This window comes from Phascolarctos cinereus, unplaced genomic scaffold, assembly GCF_003287225.1.
Source record: "Phascolarctos cinereus isolate Bilbo 61053 unplaced genomic scaffold, phaCin_HiC Scaffold_1;HRSCAF=81, whole genome shotgun sequence".
In the NCBI taxonomy this organism is placed as follows: domain Eukaryota; kingdom Metazoa; phylum Chordata; class Mammalia; order Diprotodontia; family Phascolarctidae; genus Phascolarctos; species Phascolarctos cinereus.
In genome coordinates, this window is record NW_027555514.1 from 263,344,820 (window position 1) to 263,357,953 (window position 13,134).

Consider the following 13,134-nt stretch of genomic DNA (forward strand, 5'->3'; position numbering starts at 1 on the left):
AAGGTTAGCATTTAAAGACTGTATTACGTAGAAAACAAGACAGCTGTAATCTAGTGGGAGGAAGAGACCTGGCCTTAGTGTCAGAGTTACCTGGATTCAGGTCCTGCCTTGGTCACAGACTGGCTTTATCACCCTGGGGAAATCACTGATGCCCTCATGCCCCTAGGCAGCTCTCAAAGACTGTAAGAAGCAAAGAAGGTGCCAATCTGCAGAGGCTGCTAGATGGCACAGTGGATAGAGCATCGGCACTGGATTCAGGAGGCCCTGAGTTCAATTCTGACCTCAGACACTTGACACTTACTAGCTGTGTGACTCTGGGCAAGTCACTTCACCCATTGCCTTGCCAAAAAAAAAAAGTGCCAATCTACACTGGTAGAGGAATCCTCAAACCAATGAAATTAATCATAGGACACAAAGCATCATGTAACCTTCAGTTCTAACTAGATAGCTAGGCGACTTACTGGACAGAGTGCTGGACCTGGAGTCAGGAGGTCCCGAGTTCAAATTCAGCCCCAGACAGCTATGATGAGTCACTTAACCTCAGTCTGCCTCAGTTTCCTCGCCTACAGAACCTTCATGAAATTCGAATGAGATGACATTTGTAAATCAGTTTTCAAACCTTAGAGCATTATGTAAATGCCAGTTGTCATCATCATCATCGTCATCATCATTATTGTACCATTTAGACAATCTCTTGTGCCCTTTCAAGCACACCATTACAACCCCATGAAAAGGCATGAGTCTTTCTTCAGAAAGCAGAAGTAGTATTTTCTGATTTTTTTTTTTAAGCATTACATGACTTATAAATAGATGGATGTGTGATGACATGAGGGTGGGGATCTTTTTTTCCACTCTTCATCCCTGTAAGACTCTTATCTGTGTCCCCACAAATCCTCCAAAGAAATTCCCCCCTTTCCCAGTGCCTGGGAGATTTCTTTTTGGTTATCTGACCATCTTAAAAGTACCAGCCTTACATTGGATCTATTTTCAATCCACTACCAGCCTCCCCTACCCCCCTTTTTTTCTAAAGTCATCCATAGTCTTGAATTTATCATCATTTTAATAGACATTGATGCTTCAAGGATGCATGATTTCATGGACTGGATATCATTTTACACAAACCTGTTACTATTTTATATTTAAAGAGTATTAGTTTTACCTGCTGTTGGGTCAGGCTTGAGTGGTTTATTACATATTATTCCCTGCTTGCAGAATTTGATTTTGAGCTGAACTGGCCCCCTTGTGCTGAACTTGGCACACCACGTACCACCCCCGTCTTTGCATCGGCACTTCCTTGTGCCTGAGATGCCTTCTGTCCTCACCTCTGCCTCTTCATTCAGAGCTCAGCCTCCACAGGAAGCTTTTCTAAACCGCCGAATTCTTTGTCACATCTCCCTCCTCCAGTGGTCACATGGATGGTGCCTGTGTGGATTTGTTTACTTGGCTATGCTTATGTCTACAAGGGAGGATTTTCTTAAAAAAAAAAAAAGATTCACTGGGGAGAATTGGGCATGAGAGCAGGGGTAGCACTAGTGATGCAAAAAGAAAAAGAAAGAAAGAAAAAAGAGTGATAAATGTGGCAGTGAAACATTTAAAAACGCCCAGAAGACAACAGGAGGTGGTTGAGACAAGCAGGCCAGCATTAGGACTAAGGTGCTGAATTGATAATGTGTGTGTGTGTGTGTGTGTGTGTGTGTGTATAATATATGTGTGTATGTGTATATATGTATGTGTGGTATATATATATATGTGTGTGTGTGTGTATGTGTGTGTATATATGTGTATGTGTGTATATGTGTGTGTGTGGTATATGTGTGTGTATGTGTGTATATAATATATGTGTGTGTATGTTTTAAGAGGTGTATGTGACCAAGATTCATGGTTTCACAGTCTTCTTTTTCTGTTCTTTTTATATGGAAATGCTCATATTTCTGTCAAATTCAGACTCACAAAAATTTTTCAAAATTATTTTTTTTTAAAGTAGTACTTGAGTACTTTGTGTCTTTCCCAGTCGAATGTAAACTCCTTGAGGGAAGAGGACTGTTTTTTTGTTTTGCCCTAGTTCCTTAGCACCTATGATGGTAGGTGCTTAATAAATGCTCATTGGATGGGGGAGGGGAGAAAGGGCACAATAAACATACATCGCCTGCTGTATGCTAGGCGCTGTGCTGAGCACTTTACAAATATTATCTCATTTGGTCCTCCCAACAACCTTACAAGATAGGTGCTGTTATTATCCTTCTTTTTCAGTTGAGGAAACTGAGACAGAAAGAAGTTAAGTGACTTGCCCAGGGTCATACAACTAGGAAGTAGCTGAAGTCAGACTTGAACTTGGCTTTTTCTGACTTTAGGCACAGCGCTCTCTGCACTGTAGCACCACCTAGCTTCCTCTGAATTTCACAGGATCAGGTTGGATTGATTTCACCAGTTTAAATACTCTCTCCACTGATGTCTATTGCCATCCCTTTAAAACCTAGTAAATAAGAGGACAGCTAGGTGGCACAGTGGATAGAGCACCGGCCCTGGATTCAGGAGGACCTGAGTTCAAATCCGACTTCAGACCGAACACTTGACAGTTACTAGCTGTGTGACCCTGGGCAAGTCACTTAACCCCATTGCCTAGCCAAACAAAAAAAACCCAAAACAAAACCTAGTAAATAATAACAGTAGCTCACATTTGTAGAGTGCTTTAAAGTTTGTACAGCATTTACATATATAATCTCATTTGATTCTCATGACAAGTCTGGACAGTAGGTACTGTCATTGTCCCCCTTTTACAAATAAGGAAACAGAGGCTGAGAGGTCAACTTGCCCAGGATTGCACAGCTAGTTTATATCTGAGGCAGGATTCAAACTCGATTCTTCCTGCCTCCAAGTCCAGTATCTTATGCCCTTTGCTATGGCCAAAAAAAAAATACATCACTCAGCATTCAGTATCACAGATAAGCCTTATTTAGTCCAGGGCCAGGCCAATATAAACTTTGTATAAATATCAGAACTTGTGGCCAGCTAACATAGAACCTGGGGCGGCTGGGTGGTGCCACAGGGCATAGAGGGCTGGGTCTGGAGGCAGGAACCTGAGTCTTCCAGATCAAATCCAGCCTCAGACACTTTGTAGCTGTATGACCCTGTGCAAGTCACTTAATCCTGCTGGCCTCAGTTTCCTCATCTGTAAAATGAGCTGGAAAGGAAATAGCAACCCACTCCAGGATCTTTGCTAATAAACCCCAAGTGGGCCACCAAGGGTTGAACAATGACTGAATGAAAACAACTCCCCATCGTGATAAAGCCCTGGAGTAGAAAGGAATTCGTTGGTTTCCTCAATTCAGTTCAAAATCTTTATTGAGTACCTCCTGTGTACCACATTCTGTATTAGTCCCTGGGCATACAAAGACCTCCCTATAGTGACAGGACCTGTGAGTTCATTCATCTAGGACACTCCCTCTACCAGTGCCAGTCAGCCCCTTCTCTTAAACTTAGTCTTAAAAGATTTGTCCAAGAAATTAAGTGATTTACCCACAGGTCACCCAGTCTTTGTGTGTCAGAAGTGGGACTCAAGCCCAGATCTTCCTCTGCCTTCAAAGTGGGCTCTCTGTCTACCACACCATGACTTCCTTACATACTAAATATATTCAGAATTAATAGAAAGAAATTGTGGGGAGTGGAATCAGGAAAGGCTTCAAGTAGGGGGAGGTGATTCCTGACCTGTGCTTTGAAGGAACCTCAGAATTATATAAAATCAGAATTGGGAGGGCAAAGAAGAAAAGAAATCTATTTCTGGTCATCTGTCTCACAGTGTTGGCAACATTAGGTTAAGTGGCAATCAGTGGGGCATCTTTGCCCATAAAGTAAGAGGTGTCTCAGGCTCTTGTGTAAAGAGTTGACCCTCCCCGCTTGCTCAGTCCACATCGGGCAAGGTGGTCAGAATTCTCTCCCAAAGCTTTTATGAGAAATCCAGAGCCAAAGTTGCGTCCATCCTCTAGGCATACTCACCTCCGAATCCACTCCCATCAGCTGACTACTCATCGCTTTCTCCTCTAGGTGTTTGTTTGCTTCATTTCTGACCATCGCCCTCCAGACCAAGCTTGTCTACCTGACCAGCATCCTTGAGGTCCTGACCCGAGACCTGATGGAACAGTCGAGTAACATGCAGCCCAAGCTGATGCTCCGACGGACCGAGTCTGTTGTCGAAAAGCTCCTCACAAATTGGATGTCTGTTTGCCTCTCTGGCTTTCTCCGGGTAAGTGCATCATCTTTGCAGTGTCAGAGGTAAGACAACCGGGGCTTATTTTTAGCATACGTTGACTCCTTTTGCAGTACAGACCCTGAGTACTCTATAATGTCAAAACAACAGCTTTTCTGTCTTGGCCCTAATCCCAAGCAGAGAGATGCCAAGGGAAAAAAAAGAAAGCTGCTCATAGAACAAATATCTTGTGGATATTATTCATTTTTCCAGACATAATTTCTTTATGAAGAAAGACATTAAGACATTTTTTAGATGTACCTTGCCTCCATCAATTAAAATTAATTAAGTCCCGTCATTTTCCTAGTCATCCTTAAAATTACAGCACAGGAGGGGGAATGTCTAAAATATTAAAGAGAATGAACTTAAAAATAGCTGGAGGCATTTGAGATAGATCCATTTACATAAAAACAATCGATATGCTAATTACAAATAATATCTGACTGGTCATTAAAGCAGGTCCCCTAAGGACCCTCGTTTGCCTAGTTTGAGTTGCTGTGTGGGCAGATAGAGAATGAAATTGGATGTCTCAAACCATTCTCAAATCACTTCCAACTCTCCACTTAATTCAGCCATGCTTTCCCTGCATTTTGTCTTTGGTAAAAAATAAATAAAATACAACAAAGTAAAGAAATGGAAAGTGATATTTGTTACAGCAGTTATTCTTCTTCTTTAATGTCATTCTACACCCATTTCAAGAAGAAAAACTGTGTATTTATAGCCAGTCCTAGAACTTAATTGAACCTTGAACAGGATGTATTGCTATGCCACTAATTTTCAACAATAGTATTTAAGTACAAGACTGAGATGTGGGTCTAAATAGAGGGTGGCATCCACAGCTGTGCTTACTTTAATGTTTAATGCTGTCTTGAAAGAAGACATATGATGTTTTCCTACCAATCCATCTTGCCCCCAAGCAATACCTGGGTAGAAAGGCTAATTAAATCAGCCTTTCCCCACCTATTTATCTGATACTTAAAGACCTAGTTGGATTCCTGATATCTTTATCACTGCACTATAATCATCATCTCATCCAATTCAAAACTTTTCCTCCTGTATGATACTCATCCTTGTCCTTCCATTAACCCTCCTTTATTTATCCGGTGTACTTGAGTTCTTATTGGAGATTGTTTAATATTTCATGGGTCCCAGGGCAAACCTTGGATTATCCAACCTCCAGCTGTTATCTCTCACCCTTGCTACATGACCGGCCTTCTCCTTTTCCGATCAATAATATCTTTTACACCACTTAGGGTATGTGGAAAAATTTGGTAATATGTTTCACCCTGCTTATGCCCACCATCCATCCATGGCCCTTTGGGTTACCTTTAATTCAATTTAATTGATTCGGATTAGACGTATGGTTTTATTGACATGAGAAACTCCCACTGAGAAAATGCTCTCTACCGATATAGAGGGGCCTCTCCTTTTCATTTTGCAGTCTTACAGAGTTGCCCTAGAGCTGCTGTTCTCAAAGACCCCCAGGGGTCCCTAGCTCCCTTTCAGGGAGTCTACAAGGTCAAAGCTGTTTTTGTAAGGAGATTTTTGTTTCTAATATGGTAAAAATATCAGTAGATATAACACATGTAAACAAAAACTTGGGGGGGGGGTTCCCTCAATAATTTATAGGTATAAAAGAGCTCTGAAACCAAAAAGTTTGAGACTGTTTGCCCTAGAAACTTGTTAAATTCAACTCAGAGTATTTATTAAGTATGTGCTATGTGCCAGGTCACTTAACCTCTGTTTGCCTCAGTTTCCTCAACTGTGAAATTGGAATAATAATAGTACCTATCTTGTAGGGTTTTTGTGAGGATCAAGTAAGATAATATTTGTAAAGGTACTTAATGCAGTGCCTGGCACACAGTAGGTATGACATAATTGCTTATTTTTCCCCCTCATGCCCCCCACCAAAGATACAAAAACAAAACCAGAACATTCCCTACCTTCAAGGAGCTTTAACTCTACCAGGCACACTGAAATGATCTTTTTGGAATTTTAACTATTCTCAATAATAGTAAGTCAGCAAAGTTATTTCTTAGGCAAGTCATTTACCCTCTCATGTTCCCCAAGAAATTCTCAAACTGAAACTGGAACCCCTAAAAGAAACAGAAAGAGATGCCATTCTTTGACTCTCTGGCTAGACAATTGGGTTCTCCTTGACCGAGAAGACTGATGAGTATATCATGAACAAAGGTATAGAGATCGGAATAAGTATTCCATGTTTGGGGAATGATAAGGGAGCCATCTTGGAAGACAGAGGAACTAAGCTGGGGACCAGTGGGAGATGAGGGCAAATGATTTATTTAATTGAGGACTGTGTTCTTTAATCATGCAAAAAAGAAGTGGTGTTTATTAAGCCTGGCAAATTGGTGAATTAGTTTTGGTTTATTCTTATTCCCCGAGGTTACATGTTACATTATTTAGCGTTTGGGTTTGCGTGTTTTGGTTTTTTTTTTAACCATCTCACTACTATCTTGATGTCCAGATAGTCCTTAAGCCTTCAAGGATCCGTGATTTGCAATGGAAGTGGGTATTTCTCAGAATTAGTTAGTTTAGTCTTCAGTGGCAGCCCATTTTTGAAGCCTTTCCAGTTTATTAGGAGCTTGTCCCCTGGCTCTGGATCACTTCTACATCATGAGAAGCCATCAGGATGGGATTGTGTTGGAAGAAGAACTCCTAAAATGGACAGTTAAATAGGCATACCATTTGTAGATAGTTAGCAGCTTGTCTGAAGAAGATCTGAGTGTATTAGTAGAGCACAAGAACAAAACTAATCAATGTCATCTAGCAACCAAGAAAGCTAATGTGATCAGAGACTGCATAGGACACAGGGAGGAGGTCACAGCCCCTTTGTGCTCTTCCTGAGTCAGGTTACCTCTACGGTATCATATTTAGCTCTGGGTGACGTTTCTCAGAAGGACATTGATTAAATTGGAAATTGTCCAAAAGAAGGCAACTCTTTGGATGCTGATGTAGCCTCCTGTTCATGCCATTGGTTGAAAGAACTTGGAGCTTTTAAGTTGGAAAAGAGAAGACTTGGGAAGGCCAGTATGTAATAGTTGTCTTCAAGTATTTGAAGGAGTAACGTGTGGAGAAATTCAGCTTATTTTGGTTGGCCCAAGAAGGGAGGACTTGGAACAATAATGGAAATACACGAGGCTGATTTAAAGTTAATATATGGGATAATTTCCTCGCAATTAGGATGATGCCATAGTAGAATGTGTTGCCGGGGGAGAGAGGGTGTTCCTCTCGTATAAGGTCTTCAAGAAAAGGCAAATGGTCATTTGTTGGGTGATACAGCTAGAAGAACATTACATTTGGATTCAGATGAGCTTTGTTGGATTACTTAATTGCCGCATGTCTTTCATCAAATCAGTTAACCTCTCTGGGCCTCAGTTTCCAAATCTGTACAATGAGAGGGTTGGCCTAGATGACCTCTCAAGTCCCTTCCAGCTCTGAATCTAGAATCCAATGCTGGGAAGAGGATTCTTGTTGAAGCGTATCTTGGTCTAGACCCATTTGTTACTGTTGGACATTAACCATCTTTAAACTTTAGATGCAGGGATGCATCCAGATGTCATTACCAGGGGAGTAGTATATAGTGTCATGGAAAGAGGCCTGGGTCCTTGGGATCAAATCCTGGCCCTTCCATTCATTAGCTGTGTGACCTAGAATAATTCTCCGAACTTCACTTTCCGGATCTATAAAATGGGAATAATAATACACCAACCACCTTATAGGATTGTTTTGTGGAAAGTGCCTTCTAAACTTTAAAACTCTATAATGTATGTTATTACTAGATACCTAATCCCTAAAATGTGGCTCTTAGCTCTCCATTTTTTTTGTCCAGAGTTGTGATTTTATTGTTACAAGGAACATCCCATTGAGGAAACTCCCTCTACCAGTACAGATCTCCAACTCTTCTGTGACTAAAAGACCTGGAGAGTTTCTCGGCACTGAGGGTTGTTCAACCATGTCCAACTCTTCATAATCCCCCTAATTTATGGGGGGGTTTTGGGCAAAGATGCTGGGATGGTTTGCCATTTCTTTCTCCAGTGGATTAAGGCAAACAGAGCTTAAGTGACTTATCCGAGATCACACAGCTAGAGAGTGTCTGAGGCGAGACTTGAACCCAGGTCTTACAGTAAATCCAAGGATAGCTTTCTATCCACTAGACTATGAAACTTCATCCATGTAGCTCTAATATATACTCAGAATACTCAAGGAGATCTGTGATCTTCTCAATGTGGGTCCATTCTCCTTCTAGTGATGTATATAGAAACTCCTCTATGCTTCTTGTCCATGTCCTCACAAGAATATGCATTGGGGTAGGGAGGAGAAGGGGCACCTGCACGCCATGCTGGGCGCCTTCCTTGCTTTCTTTAGACGCTTTGAGGATTGAGTATTCCATCAACAGAACATTCTGGCTACCTTTCAATTATTCCTCACTCTTGCTAAAGGACCAGCCTGTCTTCTTTCTTGATTGTATATACCTCTCTACTATTTATGTATGTACCCATGCATGTATGTGTGTGTAAAATATAAATATATGTGTGCATATTCACATAAAATACACCATATGTATATTGTGCTCAGAAATAGGAAGACCTGTGCACACAAATAGAGATGTAGTACCCTTTGATCCAGCAATACCACTGATAGGTCTGTATCCCAAAAACATCATAAAAAAGGGGAAAGGACCCATGTGTACAAAAATATTTAGAGCAGCTCTTTTTGTGGTGGCAAAGAATTGGAAGTCGAAAGGATGGCCATCAGTTGAGGAATGGCTAAACGAGCTGTGGTATATGATTGTGATGGAATACTATTGAGAAATGACAAACAGGATGATTTCAGAAAAACCTGGGAAGACTTACATGAACTGATGCTGAGTGAAGTGAACAGAACTAGGAAAACATTGTACATAGCAACAGCAATGTTGTTTGATGAAGAATTGTGAATGACTTAGCTATCTCAGCAATGTAATGATCCAAGACAATCCCATTTTCGTGATGAAGCATATTATCCACCTCCAGAAAAAGAACTGATATTGATTGAATACAGACCGAAACGTGTTATTTTTCACTTTCTTTCACTTTTTCCCCTTTTATTTGAGTTTTCTTGTCCAAATGACTGATATGGAAATGTTTTACATAAAAAAAAAACAGATTTAGAAATGTCATGGTGTATATGTTCATGTTTGTGTAAATAATACAAGCATTTGTACATGTATATGCATACATAAATGTTTTATGCATGTATATATACAGTATAAATATATGTACAGGTAACATATATTATATATAATATAAATATATGTGTACATGTAAAAAAATACCACATGCATATTGTACACAGAAATAGGAACATGTGCACGCAAACAGAGAGGTAGAAACAGGCTATGTATATATGTTCATGTGTGTGCATGCATGTGTATAATATATGTGTTCATGACATACCTTTTAAATGTATGTGCATAAGAAATAGGTTATTGCATATGTGTAGATATAATATAAACACATGTGTGTACACATAAAATATGCTACATGTTTATTGTGCATATGCATATAGATGTATAAGCGTGTATTGTATACATGTATATACATAGGTGATTTCATTAGCATGGCCACCCCTATCCACATCATATGTATGCTATATAATACATACATATAATACAAAAACTGTATAGACATGTGCACGTGTATACAATGCACACGTATACACAATGGTACACACACGTACACAGAGAATATTATACACACAAATATGTGTATATGGTATTGTGCCAGTAGGTAGGTGACTGGAAAAAAGAATTAGCATCAGTAGATCTGGGTTCAAATTCTTCCTTCGCCACTTAAAACCTGATGTCTTTGAGAACAAAGGACCGCCAACAATAACCACCATCTCAGGCCCCTCTTTGGAGCCTCAGTTTCCCCATCTGTAAAATGCAGGTCTTTGACTTGTTGAGCTGTGGGGGTCTCTTCTAGCTTTAGATCTAGGATCCCATGATCCCACAATCCCATGATTTAGGTTCTTGGACTAAATAAAACGAAAGTCTTCCCCCCACCAAGGTGGGGGGGCAGGGATGCTCCTATATGTCACTGGGAATCACTGCTTCATTTCGCCCTTCAGTCTGCCATTAACAAAAACCTTGCCCCTGGACCAAGCACTGGATCCCACCAAAAACTAACCGTGTTGTTTTTTCTACCATTCCTTCCCAAGGAGACTGTTGGAGAGCCCTTCTATTTGCTTGTGACAACCCTAAACCAGAAGATAAACAAAGGTCCCGTGGATGTCATAACTTCCAAAGCTCTCTACACCCTTAATGAGGATTGGCTCCTGTGGCAAGTGCCTGAATTCAGCACTGTGGTACGTTTGCTGTTACTCTTTCTTTCCAAATGCCTAAGTGTTTACCAGTAGAGGGGAAGGGGGAGGGAACCCGATAAAGAAGGGGGAGGGGGAAAACCATATCAAAATGAAAGGCCATAATTCCTGCTGTGAGAGGACTCATCCATTTCGTTAATTAAAAACAATAGTTGATAAAATATTAACGCCGTGTTCAAATAATAGATTTTAATTACTTGGATGCAAGGGGGAGGAAGGACCATCTTATGACGTCTGGGGCAATCATCAATTTCCAAAGTTTTTAATATCAGGATGGCTTATGGCTGTCCGTGTTGTCAGAGGAGCTACAGAGACAGAGTTCCCTATTCAGTCCTTGTAATTGCAATCAGGATTTCTCAAACTGTTCTTCTCGGAGAGACAATGTGTGAAGATGCGCCACAGCTGAATCGGAACTGGGGCTTATTTTAGAACGATAACACGAGATTAATTCAGCTTGAGTTTCCTGTGCCACACGACACGCGTACTTTATTTCCTTGGATTAGTTACAAATGTTGGGTGTCGTGCACTTAATATACCGTGATTTCATCACTACTTTTGGAGTAATGCCGTAAATAATGAGCGGCGGCGGCTAGGCTGGCTGTTTGGGGGATTTCACGTGGAGGAGGAGGTGGAGGAGGAGGACTCCCCCCTCCCTGTGTCCCTTCCCACAGAGAGAGCCTGGCTCGTTACATAGGGGGATGTTCAGAACCTCGGAGAGAGCCAAGTCTGGTACTCATTCCAAGTTCATTTAAGAATTCTCTCCCCCTTTATCATGAAGACAGATTAGAGGAAGAGATGACTGTATGTTGGGGGGGGCAGGGAATTACGGGCACCTCCAGCTGCAATATATACATCCATGCAGTGGCTCTGGGCCTCTTCCCCACTTTTTGAGCTGGGGGGAGGGGGGAAGGGAAGGAACTGAAAAATGGCAGTGAGGTTTTGGTATTACTCACTCGGGTTGCTGATTCTCTTGTGGCTTTGCCTGGGACAGCAAGCATGGCAGCATTGTTTTGGACGAATGCACCCGTTAATTGGAGAAGGCACCATCTTGGCTTGGGCTGTGTTTTGGTTATGCTTTCTGTCTGTTATGGATGAAATTCCCCGTATCTGCTGTTGGGGGTCATCAGTCACTATCACCACGTGGGCTGGCCCTTCCTGGAAGGAGGATGCTTTGCTGACGCACGTGGCAGGGGAGATGCTGGCTATTATCTTCCCCTAAAGTGGCCCTGGTCTCTAGCCTCCCTTCTGGGGCCGATTTCATTCTAGCATAACCCCAGATGGAATCTATAAATCCTGCATAATTGAGTACTTTTCGTGGTAGGGCTTGATTCCTGGAACATCTGTAAAAGAATCCTGGGATCATAGATTGAGAAGCTGGAGGGGACATTGAGTCTGACCCTCTTTAGTTGATGGGTGCTGGTACTGAGGCACAGAGAGGTTGTTTGGCTTCTCCTGGGTCACACAGCTTGTGGCTGAGGCAGCATTGAATACCCAAAGTCCAGTACACATAGAATCTTTGAGCTGGAGGGCTTCTCAGAGGTCATATGATCTAATGGGAATCTGAGCTGGTTGTCTGGCCTGCCCTTGAAGACCCCTGGTAAGGTAGGAAACCTGCTCCCTCGTGATATAATCCATTGCACTTTTGAAAAGCACTGACTGTTAGGAATTTTCTCTTTCTATGGAGCTGACATCTGTCTAGCTGCAGTTTCCACCCGTGATTTCTAGTTCTGCCCTTTGGGGCCTAGAAGAACAAGGCTATTCTCTCCTCTAAGAGCATCCATCAATCAGGCACTCAACAAGCTATGTTATCAGGGTCTGTGCTAAGCACTGGAGACATAAAGGAAGGCAAAAATAGACCCTGGCCCTCAAGAAGCTTACATTCTAATGGGGGAGACAACCTTTGTGTCAGTAGGTGCAGACAAGGTACTTACTGAGTAGCCGGGCACTGGTAACAGTTCAAGATCAACGACCCAATGTATGATCTCACTGAAGACTCACAGCGACCCTTAGAGCTGTGTAGAGTGGCGATCATTCACCCTTTCTTTTTTAAACACGAGGACACACAGGCACCCAGAGTTTCAGCGACTTGACCCCCCCATGCTCACACAGCATGTGTGTATTAAAGGCCAGTTTTCCCAGAACTTTGCTCAGACTCCAAAGCCAGCCTCCTCTCCCTTCCCCCACAAGGTTTTCCTGAAGAGCGTCTCTTGGGTACTCCTCATACCCACGCCTGGTGGTGCCTACTCTTGTAGAATGTTGTTCGACATTCAGATGAAAAGCTAAGGAGGGAGCTTTGCATGTATTTACCTGACTGTGTGCTGGTTTAGTTCCAAACCCCTAAAAATTCCCCAAAGAGAAATGATTTGAAAGTAAAAATAGGTCGGGGGAATCCAGCAATATTTTGGTTTTGTCAACAGCATCAGAGCAGAAGAAGAAGGGTGTGAGAAGGCTCGAGGTAGGGGGGAAGGGAAGGCGAGAGAGGGTTACTTCTTGGGTAGGAAGGGTATTTC

The 13,134-nt window shown here is 41.9% G+C and overlaps 1 protein-coding gene across 2 annotated transcripts in view; it reads left to right on the forward strand.

The window, feature by feature from the left end:
- The window catches only part of PLXNC1 (plexin C1), a 229,315-nt gene that overhangs the window by 149,154 nt on the left and 67,027 nt on the right, over window positions 1–13,134 (forward strand). For both annotated transcript variants that reach the window (XM_021006436.2, XM_021006435.2), the window contains exons 20-21: window positions 4,042–4,240; window positions 10,463–10,609. In XM_021006436.2, the coding sequence (XP_020862095.1) occupies window positions 4,042–4,240; window positions 10,463–10,609 (346 nt within the window). The remainder of the gene's footprint in view (window positions 1–4,041; window positions 4,241–10,462; window positions 10,610–13,134) is intronic.